The sequence below is a fragment of the Gigantopelta aegis genome, chromosome 15 (genome assembly GCF_016097555.1).
Source record: "Gigantopelta aegis isolate Gae_Host chromosome 15, Gae_host_genome, whole genome shotgun sequence".
NCBI lineage: Eukaryota > Metazoa > Mollusca > Gastropoda > Neomphalida > Peltospiridae > Gigantopelta > Gigantopelta aegis.
In genome coordinates this window covers 32809146-32835794 of record NC_054713.1, presented here as the reverse complement: position 1 = coordinate 32835794, position 26649 = coordinate 32809146, and the positions used below count along the sequence as shown (strand labels likewise).

The 26649-nt window shown below is 39.7% G+C and overlaps 1 protein-coding gene, 2 long non-coding RNA genes and 1 pseudogene across 3 annotated transcripts; all 4 read left to right on the top strand.

Moving 5' to 3' along the window:
* Positions 1 to 66: 66 nt before the first annotated feature.
* On the top strand, positions 67 to 5149 carry LOC121389638. Its single transcript, XM_041521283.1, has 4 exons — positions 67 to 319; positions 591 to 739; positions 3279 to 3487; positions 4857 to 5149. The coding sequence occupies exons 1-4, from the start codon at positions 163 to 165 to the stop codon at positions 4978 to 4980; spliced, it is 639 nt and encodes a 212-aa protein (XP_041377217.1). The 5' UTR covers positions 67 to 162; the 3' UTR covers positions 4981 to 5149.
* On the top strand, positions 2463 to 2581 carry LOC121390788 (annotated as a pseudogene).
* Positions 5150 to 11677: 6528 nt separating the features above from the next.
* LOC121390001 lies at positions 11678 to 15086 on the top strand. Its single transcript, XR_005960137.1, has 4 exons — positions 11678 to 11770; positions 12856 to 12987; positions 13851 to 13949; positions 14954 to 15086. It is a non-coding gene; the product is annotated as an uncharacterized LOC121390001 (long non-coding RNA).
* Positions 15087 to 23409: 8323 nt separating this feature from the next.
* Positions 23410 to 26443, top strand: LOC121390058. The gene is made up of 3 exons (XR_005960152.1): positions 23410 to 23674; positions 25568 to 25666; positions 26346 to 26443. It is a non-coding gene; the product is annotated as an uncharacterized LOC121390058 (long non-coding RNA).
* Positions 26444 to 26649: the final 206 nt, after the last annotated feature.

Genomic DNA, 26649 nt, shown 5'->3' with positions numbered 1-26649 from the left:
TACGTCCCACCCGTCGAACCAGCCTAACGTCGTTAAAGACATCACGTGACGCTGATTATGATGTCATTCAATTATTTATTGAGTAACAACGAATAAATGATTTGCTTGTTTAAAAAGATTAATAATATATTATTATAACATTTAAAAGCATTCGTATTGAAGATGGAGAGACAAGGCCTTTCGTTTGATGCAGAGTTCCAGTCGCTCGTTGGTGGTCTACACAGACAGGTGAATACCATGAACTATAAAACTCGTTTTCCGGAAACCAATATTTACCTTGCGGACAAACAGAAAACAGAAGCTGATGCCATGTTAAATGGTAATTATTTATAAAATAATAATAGATAAATTTAAGTAAATAAATAAAATTTGCTTGACTAGGGGGTGGGGTGGAGGACCAACACCCCCCCCCCCCACACACACACACACACGCCCTGACATATATGCTAAAAGAACAAAAACACCACTAAAACTTAAATGATACGTACTTAATTTATTTACTTGTTTGTTTTGGCTATTTGTTTGTTTGTTTGTTTGTTTACTCATTCTTTCCTTGACACGGTTTTCGTGTTTATTACGGTTTATTACAGATATAACGCATGGTATCAGGCAGCTGAAAGTTACAGTTCGGCACCATCAAGAAGCAGTTTCTACTCCCAGCATTAATACCAAACAAAACAAAATGGAAGAATTCATGGCATCCTTTGAGACCCCAACAGTAATAGAAACGGATTCTAAAGTGTGTAAATTTATATTTAAAAAATCTGTTTCTTTTTTTTCTGCATTCATTTTCTTCGTTCTACCTTTTTCTTCTTCTTAATCTTCTTCGCGTTGATCGTATCAGTAGGCCTACATTGACTTTGATAAAATCTTCCAGTAATTGAGTATTTTTTCTTTGTTTTGGGGACCATTTTCGATAGTTTCAATAGTGTTTACAAAACAATTCGGACTTTGCGCTCTGTCTCTGTTTATGTTTAGATTACATTTATAAAATTAATCTTGGGAGTGACAGTCGTCCTACAAAGTGGGAAGGATGTTTTGTTCTCCAGGGGCACTAGCGAATCACCAGCAGGGATTTAAATCTTATTAATTTGGGTACAGCAGGTGTTTTGGTCTCTAAGCACAACAAGGTATTTTTAGTACCATAATGTTATTAATAACTGCTGAAGGTTTGTTAATATTCAGAGATGCATTTCAAGTTATTCTGAGGTAACCAAAGCTTCATATTTCAGTGCTTTTGAGATGACACGTTTTGAGGTCAGCATGTTTGTGCTTAATTTAGGCATATGCATTTTGGGTATATGCATTTTGGGTACAACGTTTATTGCCTTGACGTCAGTGTAATTTAAAGCCCTGCACCATACAATTATACCAGTGATATTTGTTTTCTTTGGACTTTGTCTTGTTCAGGGATGGGATCTAGTCCAGTCGGTAGAGCTCACCTGAGTTGATTGGATCGTAGGTTCAGTGTCTTAGGTTCGAACCCGGCTTCGGCGGACCCATTATCTGATTGCCCCCCCCCCCCCCCCAACCCAGTCAGTGCCCCACGACAGGTATATGAAAGTCCATGGTATATGTAGTCCTGTCTGTGGGTAGGGCGGACGTAGCTCAGTGGTACAGCGTTCGCCTGATGGCCTATTTCTCATTCCAGCCAGTGCTCCACAACTGGTGTAACAAACGCCGTGGTATGAACTATCCTGTCCGTGGAATGATGCATATAAAAGATCCCTTGCTGCTAATCGAAAAGAGTAGCCCATGAAGTGGCGACAGCGGGTTTCCTCTCTCAATATATGTGTGGTCTTTAACCATGAGTCCGACGCCATATAACCGTAAATAAAATGTACTGAGTGTGTCGTTAAATAAAACATTTCCTTCCTTCCTTCCTGTCTGTGGGAAAATTCATATAAAAGATTTCCCCTAAGAGTATATGGGAGAGCGGGACGAAGCCCAGTGGTAAAGTGCTCTGTCGGTCTAGGATCGCTCCCTGTCGGTGGGCCCATTGGGCTATTTACCGTTCCAGTCAGTGCCCTATACTGTCTGTGGGATGTTGCATATGAAAGATACCTTGCTACTAATGGTAAAATGTAGCGGGTTTCCTCTCTAAGAATATGTCAAAATTACCAAATGTTTGACATCCAAAAGCTGATGATTAATAAATCAATGTGCTCTAGTGGTGTCGTTAAACAAAACAAACTAGTTACTTGCATTAGTTTGACACCCAATAGCCTATGTATGTTTTGTGATAGGGTCTCGTTTAGCCCGAGTACTCTGACTGTAAAAGAACTAGACAGACATTTGGACCAAATGTCCATCTCGCTCTCTTACAGTCCGAGTACTCGGGCCAGGTCTCGTTAGGTACCGAGTACATCATGTATATATATCTAAAAGTATATTGAAAAATGTTTTCCGCCATATAGTAAAGCACTAACAATATATCTGAAGAACGCAAAATGGTTGTAAAGAAGAGCGGCCATACCACGTTGAAAGCACCGGTTCTCATCCGATCAACGAAGTTGAGCAACGTCGGCCTCGGTTAGTATTTGGATGGGTGACCGCCTGGGAATACCGGGTGCTGTAGATAGTTTAAAAACCTCCGCCTGTTACCGACTCCGGTCGGGCTGTTGGTGCTCTCTTGCACCTGCCAGCGCACCCCCCCCCCCCCCCCCCCATTTCCTGTCATGGACAGAGGAGCCGGCTGAGGCTGGCACCTGTGCCCATGACAGGCGTGAGCTACAACAGCTTGCTCTGAATGTGCATGTTAAACACTCTGTCCTGACCTGACATCGTTCTTCAACAAAATCAACAGAAAAACATGTGTCAACTAACAGTATGAAATTAGTGGGTGAGCGTTAACTCGGGCATGCATTTAAAACTGAGTAAACCAAAATATTACTCGATATTGGCATCAGTATCGGTATTGTGTTCTTACTGAATACCACACCGACACAGAGGTAAATCACTCCAAAAATACCGATACCGATCCTAAATTTTCAATACCGCCCAGCTCTAGTTGACTCATTGACGTAGCCAGAATTTTAGGGGGAGGGGGTGGGGGGAGACACTCAATTAGATTGTCTACGAGTCGTGTTATGGAATGACAGAACCACATAAAAACTTGTTGGGGGGGGGGGGGGGTGGGGGTGGTGTGGTTGCATACCCCACTTGAATATACTGAAGTGTCGTTAACATCATGTAGACTAATTGTGTTGTCAGATTTATGCCATTTTGTATAATTCATATTTAAAATAAATGACTTTGAACTTTGAACCTTCACTCAGGCAACCACAACAAAGAAAAAGCCGAAGCAGACGACCACGACAACACCATCGACATCTGGGATCAAGACTCGCTTAACAACGCTGACTGAATTGGCCAAAGATATTGCGCAACAGGAGGAAGAATCCCGCTATATGAGGGATCTGGTCTCCATGGTTGATCTTATCGATGATCTCACCTGCACTGTGGCCTTTGCGTTCGCCATGGACAGGTTGATTCTCTGTCTGTCTGTCTGTCTTTTTCTTCCTGGGGAGAGGGATCTAGCTGAGGCGGTAGAGCGCTCATCTGAGGTGCTTTGGTCACAGGACCGAACCTCCTCTATGGACCCATTTTTGTGTGATTTTCTTCCCCCGTCTCAACCAATGCCCAACGACTGGTATATCAAAGGCCATGGAATGTGCTGTCCTGTTTATGGGTTAATATTTTGCTTAATATACAATGTATCGTATCATCGTGCATGCGTGGCCCATCCTCTAAGTTGATATTTTATAAAATCGTGCACTTTTGTAGTCACAAATTGTAGCAATAACTGAACATTACATTATAAATTGTTTAATACTTACAGTTATTTGTCATGTTTATATTATGCATTTATAAGAATAATGTGATGGAGGATATATTAGGTTTATGGTATTTTGTGTCTGTGAGACTTATTTGTATTGTTAGTTTTTAACAATAATTCCCTATTTCAAATTTTTAAGGACAGACACTAAACTCCTTTAAATGAAACAGTAAAAGATTTATTAAAGTTAAATTACTAGCTGGTAATTAAATAAAATGTTTATGAAACTAAACATAAATCAGTGCTGTAGCTAGTATTTTTATTTTTATTATTATTATTATTATTTTTTTTTTTTTTTTTTTTTTTTTGGGGGGGGGGGGGGGGGGGGGGGTCAGATGAATTATTGGAATGAAAGAGCATGAAAGGTGCAATACACTAGAGTGTCCGGGGCATACCCCTCAGGAAATTTTGAAATCTAAAGGCTCTAAAATACAATTTCAGGGAGGTTACATACATCAACTTAAAATGTCAATATCAATAACTAGTAATTTTTGTTTTTGGGGGTAAGAATGCCATGTAGTGGATTATAATTCTGAAAAGGAACGCCATGGATATGTGACCAACACATTTCGGTAACTGATGTTACATGGTAATTGCCATTACACAGTAACTGAGTTACAAAGTTCAGACACTCTCAAAACAATAAAAAAAATGAGAGGATTTTTAGAACTATAGCTGAAATATTCATTGTTATAAACTGGAGGAGGAAAATAATCAATGATTGTTCAATACAATTTGCCATTCTCTTGCTATTCAAAAAAACTATAATTTTGTATGTTTGTGTTTATCATTTGTTCCAACAGCCAAACGAAGTTTGAAAAACATTTGGCCAAAGACCATTCCAAATGTATTTATCCATATAATATTTTATATTTAAAATATGTTAACTTAAAAGTGTTTACAAAACCCCAGGAAAACGCACAGAACGGGTTTATTTTGTTGGGGAAGAGGATAAGTAGTTTGGTTAGGGCTGAAAACTCAGTCTTTTTAAAAATGAAATTTCTCTTTTTACCTGTAGGAGATTCAGCAGACCCACAGCCCATCAGACGGAGTCGGACGGTTTTCGCTCTTCGCCTACGTCGGAGATGTCAAGATCATTATCCCCAACTGAAGAATCAGATGTGATGGACGGGTGTCCATAATACATCGTTCGAAATGACTTACATGCGTGTTATCAAAACTTTCCCTCTCCAATGCCGAAAAGACGTACCCATTTATTACAATTAAAATGTTCAAACTCTAGATGTCGTAGCATAGCACGCCCTATTACCGTGCGGCTTATCGGATTCTGAATAAAAACATTTGTCTAGCCTTAGGATTTTCTTTGCTGTTTTGTTATTCATGCTTTCATGCATATAGTGAAATAAAAAATTCCCACCTAAGTTATTAATTTCCAGTAGGAAGCACGTACCAGTTTGATGTGGTGACGTACATACATAAAGGGAAGGAACTCGTAGTTACCGCGGGTGTTACGATTGTTTAGTATGGAGGCCCTCTATGGTCTCACTACACAGATGTCATCTGCCATTGAAACCCATGTTACACTGCCCAACTTCAAGCGAAAATTGCCAATAGAATGGGTTCTCGTTGGCACTAACAACATACACCATTGCGAACATACATTATATAAGCATTTATATTCACTCCAAAATTGTGAACATTTCCGTCTCAGTTTTTTGCTATATGACCGCATCTGGCTGTAGTACCGGTCCGAACAGGTGGTTCATTAACCGATTCACTCCGGCTGTCACTTGCGCTATATACCCATGTCCCAAAAGGTCGATGCACAATATTACAAAATAACATGGGAAAAATACAGCCAGAAGGCTTACCATTAAACATACATATTGTTTTAATTCTTCACCATTTCCTAGAAGTGAATATGTGAACCATAACATGTGTCCCAATTAGGAACTATAGTGGACCGTCATCAATCAACTCTCACCTGTCATCTGTGTAGTGAGACCTATGAACAAAATGTTAATAAATGTTACCTTATTATTGAGCGTGAACATCAAGCAAGTCCTGGTGTGAATATCACCAGAATTCATCTTTTTAACGCCATGTTATCATGGTTAATGGTACCTAAAACCCAATACCTTAAAAATATTCGTTACAAATAATCTTAACACAAATCCTGGAATGCAAGATATTTTAATCTGGAACAAATCGTAAACTTCAGTAACAGTAACACTTTAGAAATTAGCAAAGTATATTCTGCATGCAGTGAAGGTCTGACCACCTAAGACAAAATACCGTCTCTGTAAGTTGATGGAAATATCACATGATAGGTGAGGTACCGCGTTGTGCCCCCAGGCGATATTCGCTGTCTCTGAGATTTTTGAATAAATAGATAGGATTTTAGATATATCGAGGAGAAACAATGGAAGTATCCAGGGGAAACGGATGTCGTCCACTGAACGATCTATATAAGTTCAGTCCGGACGTGGTAAATATATTTTTTGCTCTGTTGTATAACCTTGATGTGATTGATGTGACTTTAAATATTTTAATACTGTATTATACCAATATTATTTAGACAGTTTTTCCGGTAAACTGACGAAGTAAATTGTAGGCTTCACTGTTCTAACATATTAAAGCTTAGCCAGTCATCCTAGAGGACCTAGGTAAACTGTATGTTATTGTCTTTATTGTGATAGGTACCAGTATTAATTCTGTATTACAGGTTACTGAATGAGTAGTTAAGGGTTAATTAAAAATTAACCAGTTAGGAATAGTTGTAATTCCTTTATTAATTAAGTTCCCCTGGCAGCGTTTCTCAATTATCACACGTGTGGGTGTTGTACCACGGTGAAGTGATTAGAATAATGTGTAAATTAGACACCTAGTGATTAACTAATTAAGTCATTAGCTCTGGGTTGTTATTACATTGTTGTTGTTAATTAACTACTGCGGCAAGTACATTTGTCAGCGTAGTGTTAATACAGATTCCAAAGTGTATTGTATTTTGTTGTGTTTTCTAGTGAACTAAACGTGCTACATATATATATTTTTATATAAGATCTTATCTCTGATTATACCTAGAGCCGAGCCACTCGGGTATTATACTGCCCGATACAGAGAGATCTAATAGATATACAGTTAGAAGAGATATTTGGATAATCGTGTTTTATTCAGTTACGGGTATTATAGGATCCCCGTGACAGTGTGAATTTACTGACATCCACATGCTTCTAAATAGCCCCAATACTTACCATACAAGCATACAATTCTGCTCTGACAGCTATCCGATTGTTGTCTGGTTGTTGACAATCAAAACGAGGCTATACAGGTCAGTGTTACTATATTTAGAACGCGCAACCTCTAGAAAAGAATGAAAACATTTAAGGGCCATGCCTATATTTATTGGCAATTTAAACAAAACACATAACTTTTAATATGTTCTAGTCTTGGTTTCTCTCGATAAATATTGATTATATAACTGTTGAATCTTACATTTCTTTATTTCTTCCAAATAGTTAAGTACCGCGATATCGTGGTACCCCAGTATACTATTTCAAGGTTTGTGAAAATGGCGCATGATTTATATATATATTTTTTTAACTTACAATAGAACGGAGCATTTCACACCGATTTGTTCGCATTTGTTAAAAACATACTTCTTTCTGTCTATTTGCATATGTCAACAAACGCTAAATGGCGCTTCCAAATGTTTATTCCAAAAATAGCAAAGCCCGCGGTAACTGCGAGCCCGACTATAGAATGTAAGCATGCATGCACCGTATACACGTGAACTGCCAATGAAAAAAAAGAAAAGAAGTTTGTTTTATTTAACGACGCCTCTAGAGCACATTGATTTTTTTATCTTATCATCGGCTATTGGACGTCAAACATATGGTCATTCTGACACTGGTTTTTTTTTTTAGAGGAAACCCGCTGTCGCCACATAGGCTACTCTTTTACGACAGGCAGCAAGGGATCTTTTATTTGTGCTTCCCACAGGCAGGATAGCACAAACCATGGCCTTTGTTGAACCAGTTATGGATCACTGGTCGGTGCAAGTGGTTTACACCTACCCATTGAGTCTTGCGGAGCACTCACTCAGGGTTTGGAGTCGGTATCTGGATTTAAAATCCCATGCCTCGACTGGGATCCGAACCCAGTACCTACCAGCCTGTAGACCGATGGCCTAACAACGACGCCACTGAGGCTAGTGCCAATGAAAAGCACCATAGTGACATACCGAGATAAACACCAAAACAATTAGGCAATAATAATAATAATAATAATAATAAAGGGGCGTTATTTAATAAACAAAATGCAGTAACACAGTTCAAAATAAACCCAACGATTTTTTTCCAAAATTTCCAACAATTGTTTCTTTACACGCCAAAATCACAGGTACCCCCAAACAGAAACCCCTAATACAAATACTATAGTTAAATAAATTATACTCTTTATTGTATAACATATATAACATATCTCACGTTATTGTTTGGAGATACCTGTGCAAAAATGGTCACAAGATAAGGAAGAAAGATAACTCTAGCTGAGTGTGCAGACTTTGGGTGCTAAAACCCGAATAGCGATACTCAAGCGTGGTGCTAAAATGTGGATTTGAATTTGCCATAAATATATTTATATAAAATAAATATTCATTTCATGAATCTACACTTCTGAGTGCATTCTCCAACTTAATCCATTATTCATTAAAGCAAATTACGTGATGTGCTAAATTTAATCTTTTTTAGTGAAAACAGTGGTTAAAATGGCAAAGAATATAAATTTTACAAAATTAATAACCCATATAACGTAGCGACGAGCAAGCAAAGGGCCGCTGCTCTAAACGCATTTTTCCATTTTGACAAAATCGCGTCTCAGATTATATGCCTTACGTACTGGGGTAATAATGAGAATTGTGCCGAATATGTAAACTAGAGTGATGAATGCATTAAATCACGTGACTGCCATTTTAGTGCGAAGTAGATATTGACGAATTTTTTTTTACAAATATTAATAAACACTTTAAAGGCATTTAAACATCCAGACGCAACTTCATATGTTTATAATATGATGGGAAATACTTTTAACAAATGGTATTCACCAGTGACATATTTTAAAAACAACCGTATTCATACTTTGTTTATTTATGAAACGTTCGTACTGAGTAGTTATGGTGACCGGAAAAATACCTTGCAAGGGACATAACCTCTCTGGAATACCTTACAAGGGATATAACTTATCAGGACGTACACTCCACTAATGGTAGCTGTGTTTCTTGATAATAGCGCGCATACTTCCGTAAATGATATATAAATAACGTGGTAGATATTCAATAAAGCTTTTATAGGTTTAATTAATATCAAATTAGTTTGTTTTTGAAGAATAAATCACATTCAAAAAGTATTGAGCCACTGAGGACTAAAACGTTTTTGTATAGTGTTCAACAGAATTTTTTTAAATATAATATACAGCCATTCGCCAGACGTTTTCAGTGATACAGCTGTAGAACACAATTGCACACTTTGGTTCAAAGTTTACTCAATTTTTTTCTCTCTTTTTTTCTTCTTTTTTGTGTGTGTGTGTGTGGGGGGGGGGGGGGGGGGTGGGTCTTTGGAACATATTTAGTCACTGAGTGTGAGTAAAAGAAATTGTAGATATTTTTTTTTACATAAATTAAAATACAATATAGTAATTAGCCAAACATTTCACTGTTGCAGTAATTTTTGTTGCATTTGTATACACTGACAAATTATTGAGTGGCAGTCACTGTGTGGCAAACACATGTTGTAATACACCAACATGGCCAAATGTATGTCTTTTATCGTACTCATTGATCGTGAGATACTCGTATGAGTTTTGGTTGTAACAGACTGATATGAACATTTTGTTATTGATCATGAGGGATTCACTGCAAATTTCTCGAGCAACTAATAATTAAACAAAATATTTCTATATCCAAGATTACCTTGTATTATTTTGTTTGTCATTGTTGTACCTGTAGGCCTACTTGTATGTATTTTGGTGCTTTTCAAACAAACTATTTAAGTTACGAACATCAGGAATATAATCATATTTAGTGATAAGTTCAATACAAAAGTTTCACATATTATTTAAAATGACCAATCAAGACCAATTGTTCAAACATAATGTTAGCCAATACTAACAACACTGTGATTCCAACTGACATCTGCATTTTAACATGCTGTATATGGTTAATATATTGTTTCACTGACGGGTGTATTGAAATAGAACACTGTAACACATCCTTAGTATGACATGTACACGCTGTCAGGGGTTCAAAATGTTTCAAAAACATTACTTGCCACGGGGCAAGTGCTAATCAGATATCCACTTCCCCATGTATTTTTTCACTTGCCCATACTTTTTAAGATAACCAATTCTGTCACCGACAGTACTTAATTTAATACAGTGCTCAATAATGTAATAATCTTAAAAGTTATTGACTTAATTGCAGAAATAAAGATTTTTGGCAATATGTTACCCAGGAAGTACTAAATTTATATATCTGTTCAGTAGTATCAACTGTTTATAATTTGTGTCTGTCTTCTCTACTTGTTGATTTAAACTTTATGTTTTAAATATTGTTAATTTGTTGATTTACACTTTGATATATGTTTTTGTAGTGTCCACTTGTTCATCTAAATATAATTATTGTGTCAATGTATGTCTTAGAGACCACTTGTTTTATGGCCGTGGATGTGGCGAGAACCCGTTCTACTTCTGAGCCATTATTTTATGGCTGGCATTGGTTCAAAATCTTTGGGGGATTTTGGCCCATGTGTCATTATTGTGAGTATATTATTTAACACTCTCTGCCCAAGAACACTTCTTTGGGATGTCGCAAACAGCCGTGGCTGGTCTCAAAGTAAACATCGGGCTCTTTTGCTCTGGAAATGTTCTTAAATATTTCAAACTTGGTAAACAACAGAATGGGGTGGTGGTGGTGTAAATAACAGCACGGGGGGGGGGGGGGGGGGGGGGGGGGGGTGTACATCGATTGCAGCCTTGTAATTTTAATTCATTGAATATAATTGATATAGTTAAAAACAATATTAATAAAGTAGAAAAAAATCATGAATATATTCATATATGCTTAGAGGCATCGCACCATCACGGTTATGGTGTAGGGCTAATGAAATCTAACTTGTCCCGATTATCACGTTGGGCTAACTTCACCTTATAGCCCGTCCCACAGGGATCGCATTTTTTTTCATACTATGTAATTTACTACAAGTTATGTATTTCCTAGCCGACTGATTTGTAAATTGCACAAACAAACTGTATTTCTTTGTTATTTCCAAAACACCTTTACTTTTCTTCTTACGTCAAACCAAACTGAAATTATTTACCAAAAACAACAACATTTTAATAGAATGATAGACATTCATTTTACACGAGCGTAGATCTAGACTACATTTGCAAAGTACTGAATGACATTAAGTATTCTCTGCTACAAGATTTATTATATATAAACTAAAATATCTTACAACTGTTATAAGAATACAGTTCTTAATATTTATGCTTTGTTCGAGTGAACTTGGAAATTATAAACTCGTTAGTAGCACTCACTTGCTTTACGTCCCGTTCATTTGCAAAGAGCATATTCCGGAACCGTGTTAACGTCTAACTTAATGTTAATATGACAATTTTAAACTGTATCCCACCGTATATACCATAATTGCAACGATTAAACAGTTTGATTGCACACACAAGGCATGTATACTTTGTTTATATATAAGCTGTAAAGCGTATTGGACGCTATTTCAAAGTTTGAAGATCATCGTACGAATTCAATCGAACGTTCAGTGGCGGAAATTACCGATCTCAGTCGATAGTAAAAGGGGAATATAACTCTAAGTTGTTATCGAACTTTTCAACACAGTGTTTTCCGTTTTGGTGTGTTAACGCATTGACAAGAGTGCCGGTCGTTCCAGCATTTAGGGTTAGGTTAGTTCTCAGAGCTTGTCATTTGTCATCGGGCATATGCAGTTAACATAATTACTTCCCCGACATTAAAATTACACTTGTCACGGGCGTCGGGCGATGGGATTTTTGATCCCCTAGCTGTATATGGTTAATATATTGTTTCACTGACGGGTGTATTGAAATAGGACACTGTAACACATATTTAGTATGACATGTACACGATGTATATGGTTAATACATTGTTTCACTGATGGGTGTATTGAAATAGGACACTGTAACACATCCATATCCTTAGTATGACATGTGCACGCTGTATATGGTTAATATATTGTTTCACCGACGGACGTATTGAAATAGAACACTGTAACACATCCTTAGTATGACATGTACTTGCTGTATATGGTTAAAATATTGTTTCACTGATGGATGTATTGGAATAGGACACTGTAAAACATCCTTAGTATGACACGTACACGCTGTATATGGTTAATATATTGTTTCACTGACGGGTGTATTGAAATAGAACACTGTAACACATCCTTAGTATGACACATGCACGCTGTATATGGTTCATATATTGTTTCACTGACGGGTGTATTGAAATAGAACATTATAACACTATACCATGGAGACCATGGTTAGTTGTTAATTGTTAGTGGTTAGTGAGAGAGGAGGGTGTAGTGTTCATACATCTACCCACGTTGAAAGTCACTCTGGGTGGGAGCCGATACCGGGCTGCGAACCCTGTGCCTACCAGCCTCATGTTCGATGGCTTGACCACTACACCACCGAGGCCGGACACAACCATTGTCTTTTTACTGAGATAATCACGGACATTACGAAATGATCACGTGGCTAAGATCTTATGACACTGTGGTCATTTCCTGCTGTGAGCACAACAGGTGCAATAAGCCATGTGCTTTTCTAAAACGTCATTAAACCACAATCGCATTGAAAAAATAGAGTGTTATTTTCTTACATCCACACTGATTTTAAGAGGAAATAACATAGAAACGTGATAGATTAACCACACGATCATGGCGATGTCCGCAATCATCTGAATAAAAAGACAGTAACTGTGAACAGGTGTTCAAACTGCATTCTAGAATTGATCGAGGGAGTTACAGCATCGTATTGCAGCAAGCCCAACCAGTCCGGACGTACAGACTAACAGACAGGAGTTACAGCCGAATCCTGAACAATGAATCTAACAGTTTTCTTCACTTCACTTGTGCTATGTATGTATACTATAATATTTTGGGGAGCGGGACGTATCTCAGTGGTAAAGCGCTTACTTCCTGTGTGGTTAGTTTGGGATCGATCCCGTCGGTTGGCCCATTAGGCTATTTCTAGATCTAGCCAGTGCACCACGACTGTTATATCAAAGGCCGTGGTATGTGCTATTCTGTCTGTGGGATTGTGCATATTAAAAATATTTTGCAACGGATAAAAATGTAAAGGGTTTTCTCTCTAAGACTATATATCAAAATTACCAAATGATTAATACATCAATGTGCTCTATTGGTGTTGGTAAACAAAACAAACTTTTATTATAATATTTGAAGGACTATCATGAGTTTGCAACAATTAAATACAAAACCATGAGCTACTATATTAGAGATTATTTGACCAAATTATTTGAAAATGTTTTTGCGATTGGAAGAACAAATTATTGTAAGACAAAAACGTAATACTGAGATAATATAAAACAGTAAACTGTCCAGAAATGCATCGAACAGACAGCTATCTATATTATGAGCAATAGAGTTTAAGTTCATTGTAATTGTAGATGACTGAATTTATGCACCAGTAATTTTCAAGAACATCAGTCCAGCCTTGATTCAAAGACATACGGTTTATATTGGAATTTGGTAAAGCAATCTGTCCAAAACGTGTGTCAATAGGAATGTTGGTGGTGGTGATGATGATGATGATTACGATAGTGAGTTATAGTGACAGCGATCTTTGCGATGACTGATACTGATGAAGACAATGCTGGTATTCATGGCATTAATTTAATGACAGTAACGACAATAATCTTTTGTGACAACGGCTACGATGCTGCTGCTGCTGATATTAATGTAAGCCACTTCTATTCCAGGCTCTCTTGTTCTGTTCGGCGTGACCGCCGCCAAAGGACGTGGTGGACGATGTGGTCGTAAAGGATGACGTGTGAATGAAATCTCTAATACTCTGACGCGTAAGAAAATCATAATCCATTAATTTATAAACGGTTATTGCTACAGATATCAAATTAGCGCAATTCGTGTAAAGTATCCCTTGCTATTGATTGATAAGAGTAGCCTATACGTTACCGGGGTTGAGTGTATGTGTGTGTGGCTCAGTGGTACAGCGCTCGTCCGAGGTGATATTGATCCTTGGATTGATCACCCTGGCGGTCTGTCGGTCATTTGATCTTCCTCTATGTCCCGACATATGTATGTATGTATGTATATATCTGTCTGTCTGTCTGTCTGTGTGCGTGTGTGGGTGGGTGTATATGTGTGTATTCATGTGTGTGTGTGTGTGTGTGTGTGTATATATTTATGTGTGCGTGTGTGTGTGTGTGTGTGTGTGTGTGTGTCGGTGTGTGTGTGTCGGTGTGTATGTGTGTGTGGCTCAGTGGTACAGCGCTCGTCCGAGGTGCTATGGAACCTTGGATTGATCACCCTGGCGGTCTGTCGGTCCCTTGATCTTCGTCCACGTCCCGACGTATGTATGTATGTATGTATCTGTCTGTCTGTGTGTGTGTGTGGGTGTGTGTGTGTGTATTCATGTGTGCGTGCGTGCGTGTGTGTGTGTGTGTGTGTGTGTGTGTGTATGAATCTCTAACTACTGTATGTGTGTTGGGTTTGATTAGTTAATACAGAGATATAATCGCACGGGTATAGAGGATAAAAATAATTTTTGGCGTCATAAATTGTCTCATATGCTGTTGCTGCGACTCGAACCTTACGCACCGAATCGCCCACAGTTACAAGACCACCACCATAACCACTCGCCCACCGAGACATTCTAAAAAAGTGTGCGTGTGTGTGTGTGTGTGTGTGTGTGTGATTCGCTAATTACATCTTTATAAGTTACAGTATCGATCCCCGCCCTATCTGTGGACACGTTTTTTTGTTTCTGATTTGAACATGTCCGAATAGCGTACCTAAATTCTAAAAACGTTCTGAAGTAGTACAATTATTTCGTTTATTTCAGATTCCAACTGTTGTCATGAGCTGATGAAATAGCTACTGTTGTCATGGGGACGTGACGTAATGTATTTGAAACCTTTTGAATGTCCTGTACTGGTTGGATGTGTCAGAGAATCAAAATAAAGAATTATATAGCATTCTGTGTGACGTTCTGGCGATTGTTTTCCTCTGTTACATTCATTGGTCCACAACTAGTATATCAAATACTATGGAAGCCCATGTCAGTCAACCCCAATTTCAGATTGGTAGAAAAGGGCATGCGTACAAAGCAATCTAATTAAAATTAGCTCCACTATTACATGTGGATCTAACAGCAGCCAGTTGGTCCACCAATCAAAACCTTACTTGCAGAATCATGCCAGTGATTTAAAAATAATTTAAAAACATTCCGAATTATCCTTAGGGTATACGACATGTTTCGTGTGAATTACGAATGCCTTAAAACATGTTTTATTTTATAAAATAAATAATTTGTAATGTAAAACTGAAGACTGATTTAGTTGGGTTTTTTTTTTTTATATACGTATTGGTATGTTTCGCTGTACTGCGGCCATTAAAATAGACTCGCCCGATATTTTTAGAATTTGTATGCTCCCAAATAACGTTATAAAAGGCGAAGTGTGATTGGTCAACATTTAAATTATTATTTACAGACGAAATGTTACCTGGACATTGGAGACTACGCAGTGTTGTTAGCAATCTGATTAAAATTAGTTCTACTGGTCTAAATAAGGCATTCGTAATTCACATGAAACATATCGTATACCCTCAGGATAATTCGGAATGTTTTCAAATTATTTTCAAATCACTGGCATGATTCTGCAAGTAAGGTTTTGATTGGTGGACATGAGCTCCAACTGGCTGCTGTTAGATCCACATGTAATAGTGGAGCTAATTTTAATTAGATTGCGTACAAAGACGGTGGTACAGGTTTGACTATTCGGCTGAAGATGGCTGGGGCAGATCTAGCCTTTCTGGTGAAGGTGGGTGGGGGGAGGGTAGTAGGAAAATTTTAAAAGAGCACCATTGTAACAACGTGTATTGTCGTTCCAAATGTCTACGGTGACATTTTACGTTTTTCGCAGTATTAGAGATTGTAGCCCGAGAGCTAAACGAACCTTTGGACGGTTATGATCGATCTCTAAGCCAGAGATAACGCTATAGCGAAAACACAGAATTGCCTACCAGGTGATAGGCATCAATTCCGTGTTTTTGCTATTCAGTTGTCTCTGTCTGAGAGGGCGATCATAAACGTTCGTCTGTCAGAGTACTGGGGCTACATAAATTGCTACATCTGCCCTCTAATGTCGTCCCAAGTGACATCGATCATTTGTAAATTATGTTTGCAATGATATTAACAAACAAAGCTTAAGCTACTGTCACACTTTGCCGGATAGCATTAACGGACGTCCGACGGAGAGCAAAATTTTCAATCCGTTCACATGCGTTTCCTGTCCGTTTGTCGTTCGGCGAATGCGTTCCTTGTCAGGCAAGGTCCGGCAAGATCCGTTCAATCCGGCGGTAAGTTTTGTGCATGCACAAAACTTGGAACGGACTCCACCGGGCAAAGGCGTCCGCCGGTTGTACGGTTGGTGTGCGCTGGGTATACGTTTTGTTCGGAACTCGTGTGTTCCTCGTCCTGTACTTGTCAGTTCGCATTCGTTGATGTCCGGTGGACGTGACTCGCGGCCGGACTACTACCTGTCATGCATCGGATGAACCGGAGGTGTACCGCATGTTCAGCGGACGATTACCTGATAAGGAACGCATGGGAACTGATGAATAACGGATGTGTAATGGGGTCCACAGGACAAAACTGACGACTTCAGGAAAAGTACAGTATAAGTACCGTACATGTAACGGGTCTTCACCGGGTCCGAAACGGACAGCGACGTACATCCTCCGGGGTATATAATGTGGCTTCCCTGTCTCACCCCCTCAAGACCTTCTGGGACAGTGAGGACCTTCATGATGGAGTGTCGTGTGAGACTCCGCCTGCAGTATCAAGTGGCCCTGATCCAGGCACATATTGACCTGCTAGATGCCTTTCTCCGTGCCTTGGCCTTGCCCTTCCCAGCCTTCCCGGACTTCCCCTTGGTCATCTTGGAGAGAGGTGTTGAGCCAACTAGAGCCTGATGATACTGTGTTAGGTCAGGTCAGGTCATAGGGTTTTACGTGCACATTCAGAGCAAGCTGTTGTAGCGCACGCCTGTCCTGGGCACAAGAGCCGACCTCGGCCGACTTCTCCGTCCAGGATAGGAAAGGTGGGGGTGGGGAGGAGGAGGGACCGCCTGCACTGGCAGGTGCAAGGGAGCACCGGCAGCCCGACCATGGTTGGTAACAGGCGGAGGGAGGGTAATGGTGCTATGGAATTTTGAATGGAGCAAGAATTATGCCAAAAGAGAAAAGGTGCGCAAGTTTGATTGGGGAATACTGTATTCTATTTATACCCGTTTTGTCCATCACGTGACCTGTACAAATACGTTCGTAGAACGTTTTGTCAGTTTCTCATGCGTTCCGCTTTCGTTTTGACCGGATCTTGTCCGTTACAGTGGCCGGTAATTGTCCTGTACTTGTCCGGTGATTGTGTGGTCATTGTGCGTTTTATCCGCTAAATATCGGGTGTTCTTCCGTTCGAAGGGCCTCGAGCAGCAACGGAGACGACTTTCACCACCGGATAATTTTCTTTCGCTCCGTCGGACGTCCGTTAACGCTATCCGGCAAGGTGTGACAGTAGCTTTAAGGATGGGCGATTTCTCCAGCTCCCCAGGCTAGCTCCATTCCCTTACCTCAGCTCATCTCATCCCAATCCCAAATGTAATGCTTTATTTATTTAACGACGCACTCAACACATTTTATTTACCGTTATATGACGTCAGACATATGGTTAAGGACCACACAGGTATTGAGAGAGGAAACCCGCTATCGCCACTTCATGGGCTACTCTTTTCGATTAGCAGCAAGGGATCTTTTATATGCACCATCCCACAAACAGGATAGTACATACCACGTCCTTTGTTACACCGGTTGTGGAGCACTGGCTGGAACGAGAAATAGCCCAATAGGTCCACCGATGGGGATCGATCCTAGACCGACCGCGCATCAAGCGAACGCTTTACCATTGGGCTACGTCCCGCCCCCCAATCCGAAGTTGAAAAGCCTTGTACATGTTTGATATCATTATGAACACCTAATGTATGTGATATTACAAGTTGGTATCACACTCTTTACATGGGCGACATTTGACATTGAGTCTACGCGCAATATGGAGCGACATTAAAGGGCAGTCGAATCAATCAGTAATATTGTCCTAAACATCTAATGCTGCCAGACGTTTGGGGCGACATCAGATGTTAGTACACACCATGGTCTGACGAAGTTCCTATTTCGAGTATGACAATGGAACAGAGGTGCATTTTGATGCAGTCTTCACAGAGTGTGTTTCATAAATCGACAATAGCTTTTAGAAAGTGTTTCAGAAAATAACAATTTTAGGACATTTTTATAATGAAACTGAAAGTGAATTAATCTTTAAAACATTCTTGGATGCTGTAACCAATCTCTCACTATTTTTCTCAAAAACCTGATAATTGTTTAGGTCAAACAGGATGCTGATAATAAACAGTCGTCTGTTGCATTTGTTAATGAATATGTTTGTGCTGGGGTGTCGTTAAACATTCATTCATTCATTGTTAATGAATAGGTCAGTGATTTAAATCGATTTTGGCATCATGGTGCATCAGAGCCAGGCCAATATAAGTTTGATATTTAATTTAATCCTATTCATATTCATATAGTTTGAGGTAGGCGGAATTTGGAATAAAATTTTTAGAAGTTAGGTCAAAGACCTAAAGCCAAAATGAGCGGATTCATCCAGTCCAAAAATAAAATTAGAGTGCTCGGCCGAAAAGGTTTTAAGGAGATTTGAGCAATTTAGACGGGCTACCAAAATGAAGTGCGTCGGACTGCTTACAAAACAAATAAACATAAAATTTTGAATGCCGGCCAAAAATTGTAACGTCTGAGCCTAAAAAAGGAGGTTACCTGTCCTAGGTAAGCTTGGCGCCTACAACGAGCTGAGGAGCAGAGTACCGGCGAAGTTGGGGATGTGGTGCTTCCATTTCAGGTCTTGTAGCATGGTAATGACACCTCTGTACTCAGCGACGAAGATGGCCTTGACACAATCCTGTGGTTGGTGTGGCTATCCATCTCCTTTAGCAGGATCGCTTGTCTGTAGACATCTTGACGCCGCTGAGTCAGAACAAGCCCAGAGTTGCCGACAGCATTCCTGATGGAGTGGAGATCATAGCAGCTTCCATCTGGCAGTTGTTTCCAATCTTGGTTCAGGAATCCGCACTTCAGTTTCGTCGGGTCCCGAGCATCCCCACTGCACGCAGTTCCGGAAGCTGGACCTGATTTTACCGGTCTGAACTTGCCAGACAGCTTCCAGGGCGGCAAGGGGGTGGTTGGTAAAGTCAGAGGCCTTGCCTTGCCTTGTCGGGCTGGTTAGTCGGTGTGGTAGCCTTCCTCGTTACAACAAAAACAGGCCTCAAGTGGGCCGGCGAATCAACGGGAGATGTCTGTAAAGTCGACATCTGTACCGGAGTCGCCTTTTTGGCGGTGGAAGTCGGCACACGCGGTGGCGCTTCGCACATTGCTGTGTCCAGCACTTCGGTTTCCGCTTCTGGAGACGCCGGGGCCGATGGCTTCCTTGTCCTCTTCCGCGGAATCGGCTGGGGCAGGGTCACAGAAGCCGCCAGTTTTGCCCCCCCCCCCCCCCCGTACCGCCCCTGACGCACGGACGCACGTTTCCTCTTCCTATTCGTCCTCTTTGATTGTAAGCGACTCGGTACTCCACCACCGTTCCATAACTGGCTATCAAGCCCCCCCCCCCATGTGGGGGGGGGGGGGGGGGCAAGCCAAGAGCACATGTTTTGTTACACGTGGTTACTGTTTATTACAAACGCTTGTGTGATGGTTAAAAGTAGTCACGGTTTTAGGAATATTACATCACATGACCCAAGTAATTTTGATAAAAAAAATATATAATTACAAATAAATAGTTTTAATTTATATCTCTTAATTTTGAAGAAGGAAAATATTTGCTCCTTTTCTGAAATATTAAACCTTTATCACAGAGAATAATACTATTCAGGAGGAAGCCATCTGTTTGAAATTTAAATATTTTCCTTCAGCATTCCTTAGAATGTAATCATAGTATCAATGTTTGATGTCATTCATATATACACAATAGTATTTAAATACGTTTTAAAGGGACATTCCTGAGTTTGCTGCATTGTAAGATGTTTCCAACTAATAAATTATTTCTACGATTAAACTTACATATTAAATATATTTTCTGGTTTAGAATATCAGAGTCTGTATATTTAATGCGTTTCTAGTCGTCTTAATATTTGTAAGAAGCCCAAACTGGATTGTGTCTTCAAATAATTTCGTACGTACGAAAACATTATAGTTTTGGAAATAAAATAAATTTTAAGCTAGTACAAATATTAGAACGATCAGAAACACATTTAATATACAGCCACTAATATTTTATGCAGAAAAATATATTTGATATGTAATTACATTCGCTAAAAAGTCTTTGTTAGTCGATAACATCTTAAAAATTGTAGCAAACTCGGGAATGTCCCTTTAAAATGGTTTTATTTATTAGGCGTCGTAAAATGACACGCTGCATTATACATATTGGTGTTTATTCTGCTAATGGGTAAAATATTTCCCCCTCACAAACATAATATCAGTACAAAAACCTGGAATATATCCTAATCAAGCAATGGATTAGTAACTTCTGAAAGCGAGCTCCATGTGTAGCCCACATTGTAATCTTGTCATGCCCACAAAAGGCTGGTACCGTGTTGCATCATATTAATTAGTGCAAGGAACATGTGCATGGGTCGGGATTTATCAAGTTTGACAGTGGTAGATATCTGATGGGCAACCAAGTAACGAAAATTATGCCATGTTCCATTTGGCCAGTTATCAAGGGCTGGAAGTGTCTGTGCAACCATAACAGACTATCAGTGGCAACAGTACATACATGTATTAAAATCTGGTGGTGACTACTGTGATGCATGCTCCACATACTGGTGTCTGCCTTGCCCTGGCCCCTCATCGTAGTGCAGAGCGTGGTTTCCACCGAAAGAGCGAATATAACACATTCGGTATCTCATCCGTTTTGTGTTGAGAATTCGGTGCAGTATATCGGTTTCCTTACCACTGTTTTTCATAGTCTAATCATAGAGTTTATTTTTGTGTTTTTAAAAAAAAAAATTATTAACACATTTTATTACTACATGTACATGTATTATTATTTTAAAAAAAATTAAAAAATAAAAAAATATTTATATATATATATACATATATATACATATATATATATATATATATATATATATATATATATATATATATATATATATATACTCTTCAAAAAAAGAAACGCAAAAGGGTACAAATGGGTTATAACTCCGATTTTATGTTTCCTACCGGTTCATGCTTTGTGAATATAAGGTCATTGCATGTCCCAAACACATTCCCACGGTTACATTCGATAAAACGCAGCTACTGTACAATAAAGTTCCAAAATGTGAATATTCGCAAAAACGCAGCCACGTGCAAACCATGTCACCACTGCACATGCGTTGTCTGCACGTGCAACATGAACACCGACAGTATAAAAGTGCAGGGTGTTCGCTTGCCTGGCCTCTGTATCTGGCCGACAGTTGACAATCCAGGACATGCCACGTCTCAGTGAACCGCAGAGAAACAATGCCATCGGCCGACTAGACGCAGGCGAATCCAGAACGGCCGTTGCCAGGGCATTCCATGTGTCCCCAAGCACCATCTCCAGACTGTGGGACCGTTACCAGCAACATGGATCAACACGTGACCTCCCTAGATCCGGTCGACCACGGGTCACTACCCCCGGGCAGGACCGCTACATCCGGGTACGCCACCTTCGGGAACGATTGACTACTGCCACCTCCACAGCCGCAGCAATACCAGGTTTGCGCAGGATATCCGACCAGACAGTACGGAACCGCCTACGTGAGGTAGGAATTCGTGCCAGTCGTCCAGTTCGAGGTGTCATCTTAACACCACAACACCGTCGACTCCGACTGCAGTGGTGCCAGATTCATCGACAATGGCCTCAACTGCGATGGAGACAGGTGTGGTTCAGTGACGAGTCCCGATTTCTGCTCCGACGTCATGATGGAAGATGTCGCGTGTATAGGCGTCGTGGTGAACGTTATGCGGCAAACTGCGTGCAGGAAGTGGACAGATTCGGCGGGGGTAGTGTCATGGTGTGGGCAGCCATCTCACACACTGGCAGAACTGACCTGGTCCACGTGCAGGGCAACCTGAATGCACAGGGCTACACTGACCAGATCCTCCGGCCACACATCGTTCCAGTTATGGCCAACGCCAACGCAGTGTTCCAACATGACAACGCCAGGCCTCACACAGCACGTCTCACAACGGCTTTCCTACAGAACAACAACGCCTCCGACAGCGACAACCACAGCCCCAGACCCTGCCCGAGCTGGCAGCAGCCTTGCAGGCCGAGTGGGCCACCATCCCCCGGGACGTCATCCGTACTCTGGTTGCTTCAATGGGCAGGCGGTGCCAGGCAGTTGTCAACACACGCGGAGGCCACACCCGGTATTGACTCCAGATGACCTTGACCTTGGTGGTGTGTCCTATCACTTACTCACAATGGACTAGAGTGAATTGTGAACAATCCTGCAACATTTGGTAATTATCGGACTAACCATTCAATAATTAAATCAATTCTCCAAATGTTACGACAATGTGGTTTTGCGTTTCTTCTTTTGAAGAGTATATATATATATACATATACATAATTATACATATACATATACATATACATATACATATATATATATATTTCTTTTGGTGGAGGTATTTAATGTTAATGTGCTTAATTGTGACTTTCTAAATATAACTCTTTTACAGCTGTATATATATATATTAGAATTTTAGAATTTTAAATTTATGTTGATCATCATATTATACCTATGTTTGACACTCAAAAGCTGATTAGGAGTAATCAACGTGATGGATAGTATACTGTGTAAAATTGTACTTCGGTTTTAAAATAAGCTGGTATATAACGTCATTTGATTGAAAGATGAACTCGTTGGCATAAAGTTAGCCTGTTCCCATTAAGTTAAAATTAATTAAGCAATTTACGGAAATTAGAGTTTGAAAGGCCCGATGGCTTAACCACGGCACCACTGAGGCCGGTGTCTTTTTATCGAAACAATCCCGGACATTAAGCGATGATCACGTGGCTAAGATATAAGGACACTGTGGCCATTTCCTGCTGTGAGCATAACAGGTGCAATAAGCCATGCGTTTTTCTAAAACGTCATTAAACCACAATCGCATTGGAGATATAGGGTTTCATTTTCTTACATCCACTGTGAACGTAAGAGGAAATAACCATAGAAACCTGATAGATTAACCACACGATCATAGCGTAATGTCCGGAATCATCTGAATAAAAAGACAATAACTGTGAGCAGGTGTTCAAACTGCATTCTAGAATTGGTCGAGGGAGTTACAGCATCTTATTGCAGCAAGCCCAACCAGTCCGGACGTACAGACTAACAGACAGGAGTTACAGCCGAATTCTGAACAATGAATCTGACAGTTTTCTTCACTTCACTTGTGCTATGTACGTATACTATTATAATATTTGAAGGACTATCATGAGTTCGTAACAATTAAATACAAAATTATCATATATTCCAGATCCTGTTTGACCAAATTATTTGAAAATGTTTTTGGTGATTGGAAGAATAAATTATTGTTAGAGAGAGAGAGAGAGAGAGAGAGAGAGAGAGAGAGAGAGAGAGAGAGAGAGATTAAGTTAATATAAAACTGGAATGTCCAGAAATGCATGGAATAGACAAATAAAAAATATACATTTTATAAGCAATATAGTTTAGGTATATTGTAATTGTAATGATTATTTACTACCAAAACGAGTTACAATGGTTATACTCTGAATAATGCCTTCAGTATAACCAGTAATGGAAACTTAGGTACAAATGGTCGTCTAAATCAAATGTGCCTCAATGTTGTACAAATATTTATCCCAGTATATAGCCGACAGTGTATAAACACCCGTCCTAAAACAGACAGGGTGCGATTGGGGACGGCAATAAAATGGACGCCACATTTTGAAAAATAGCATTTGTGAAATTATGCAAAAATTAACAGAATTAATCCAAACTAAGTACAAGGGCGGGACGTACCTCAGTGGTCTGGGATCGATCCCCGTCTGTAGGCCCATTGGGCTATTTCTCGTTCCAGCCAGTGCACCACGACTAGTATATCAAAGGCCGTGGTATGTACTACCCTGTCTGTGGGATGGTGCATATAAAAGATCCCTTGCTGCTAATCAAAAAGAGTAGCCCATGAAGTGGCGACAGCGGGTTTCCTCTCTCAATATCTGTGTGGTCCTTAACCATATGTCTGACGTCATATAACCGTAAATAAAATGTGTTGAGTGCGTCGTTAAATATACCATTTCCTTCCTTCCAAACTAAATACAACTGACTAGCTCACCGAAGATTGAAAGCCAATAAACATATTATGGACAGTTTCAAATCTAATTATAGCTGACATTTCGGGAAAGGTAATCATGAACTGAATTTATGTTCCAGTACTTTTCAAAAACATCAGTCATGCCTTGATTAAAAAAACAACAACAACAACATGTGAATTTGGTAAACAATCTGTCCAAAACGTGGGTAAATACGAATGTTGATGCTGATGCTGATGCTGATGCTGATGATGATAACAGTGATTCTGATAGTGACAGCAATAATCTTGTATGTGGGCGATATAGATATAGATGAAGGCAATCATGATGTTGAATACATTCATTTAAATAGAACATACCGGCCTCGGTGGCGTCGTGGTTAGGCCATCGGTCTACAGGCTGGTAGGTACTGGGTTCGGATCCCAGTCGAAGCATGGGATTTTTAATCCAGATACCGACCCCAAACTCTGAGTGAGTGCTCCGCAAAGCTCAATGGGTAGGTGTAAACCACTTGCACCGACCAATGATCAATAACTGGTTCAACAAAGGCCATGGTTTGTGTTATCCTGTCTGTGGCAAGCGCAAATAAAAGATCCCTTGCTGCCTGTCGTAAAAGAGTAGCCTATATGGCGATAGCGAGTTTCCTCTAAAAAAGAGTGTCAGAATGATCATATGTTTGACGTCCAATAGCCAATGATAAGATAATAAATCAATGTGCTCTAGTGGCGTCGTCAAATAAAACAAACTTTACTCTTTTTTTAATTAAAATAGAACACAAATTGTATGTCTCCGTCTGGCCTGTACATTCATATTGTTATTATTAATTTTTGTTTTTGTTGTTGTTATTGATGTTATATATTATTTTATCTCTGTTTGCTGACACCAGATTGTTTGGTAATGGACAATAAATTGAGTTGAATTGAATATAATAACGACTAATGGCAAACATGTCGATGATGTTTGTGACAACGGATACGATGTTGCTGATGTTGATATTAATTTAAGTCGCTTCTATTCCAGGCTCTCTTGTTCTGTTCGGCGTGACCGCCGCCAAAGGACGTGGTGGACGATGTGGCCGTAAAGGATAACGTGTGAACGAAATCTCTAATGCTTTGACGTGTAAGTAAATCATAATCCATATTACATTTGGTTAAACTTGGTTTCTAAACAGTTATGGCTTTAGAGATCAAATCAGCACAATATTTACATAATATCCCTCGCTATTAATAGATTAGTAGTCTGTGCGTTGCCGGAGGGAGGGTGGTAGCTGGATTCAGATCAGTGGTACAGCGCTTGTCCGAGATGCTCTGAGCGCGACGTATGCGTGCGTGTGTTAGCGTATGCATGCATGTGTGTGTGTGTGTATGCATGCATGCATGCTTGTATGTATGTATGTATGTATGAATATGTTTGCGTGTGTGTAATTCGGTGGTCAGAGCCCTAAAGACGTTTTAAAGTTAGTTTTGTTTAACGACATCATTACAGCACATTGATTATTAATCATCGGCTATTGGATGTCAAACATTTGGTAAATTTGACATAGCCATAGATAGGAAATCCACTACATTTTTCCATTAGTAGCAAGGGATCTTTTATATGCACCATCCCACAGACAGGATAGCCCATACCATAGCCTTTGATATGCCAGTCGTGGTGCACTGGCAGAGCCCTATAAGTTTCACAATTGATCACAGCCCGCTCTGTGAAACTATTTCTTTGTTTCTGATTTGAACAGCATAACTATATTCTAGAAGCCTTCTGAAGTGGTACAGTTATTTCGGTGGTGTTTTTTTTTCAGATTCCATCCGTGGTAGGTACTGTTGTCATGGTGACGTGACGTAATGGATCTGAAACCTTTGGATGTCATGTATTGGTTGGATGTGTCAGAGAAATAAATAAAGCATTTCAGAGCGTTCTGTGTGATTTTGTGGTGATTGTTTTCCTCTGTTATATACACTGGCCCATAACAAGTCTGTCAAATACTATGGAAGCCCATTTCAGATTGGCAGTTCTGGGCTTCCATATAAAGACGGTGATACACTACATCACATATATTATTAATACTCAGCTATTGGATGTCAAGCACTTGGTAATTTTGACAT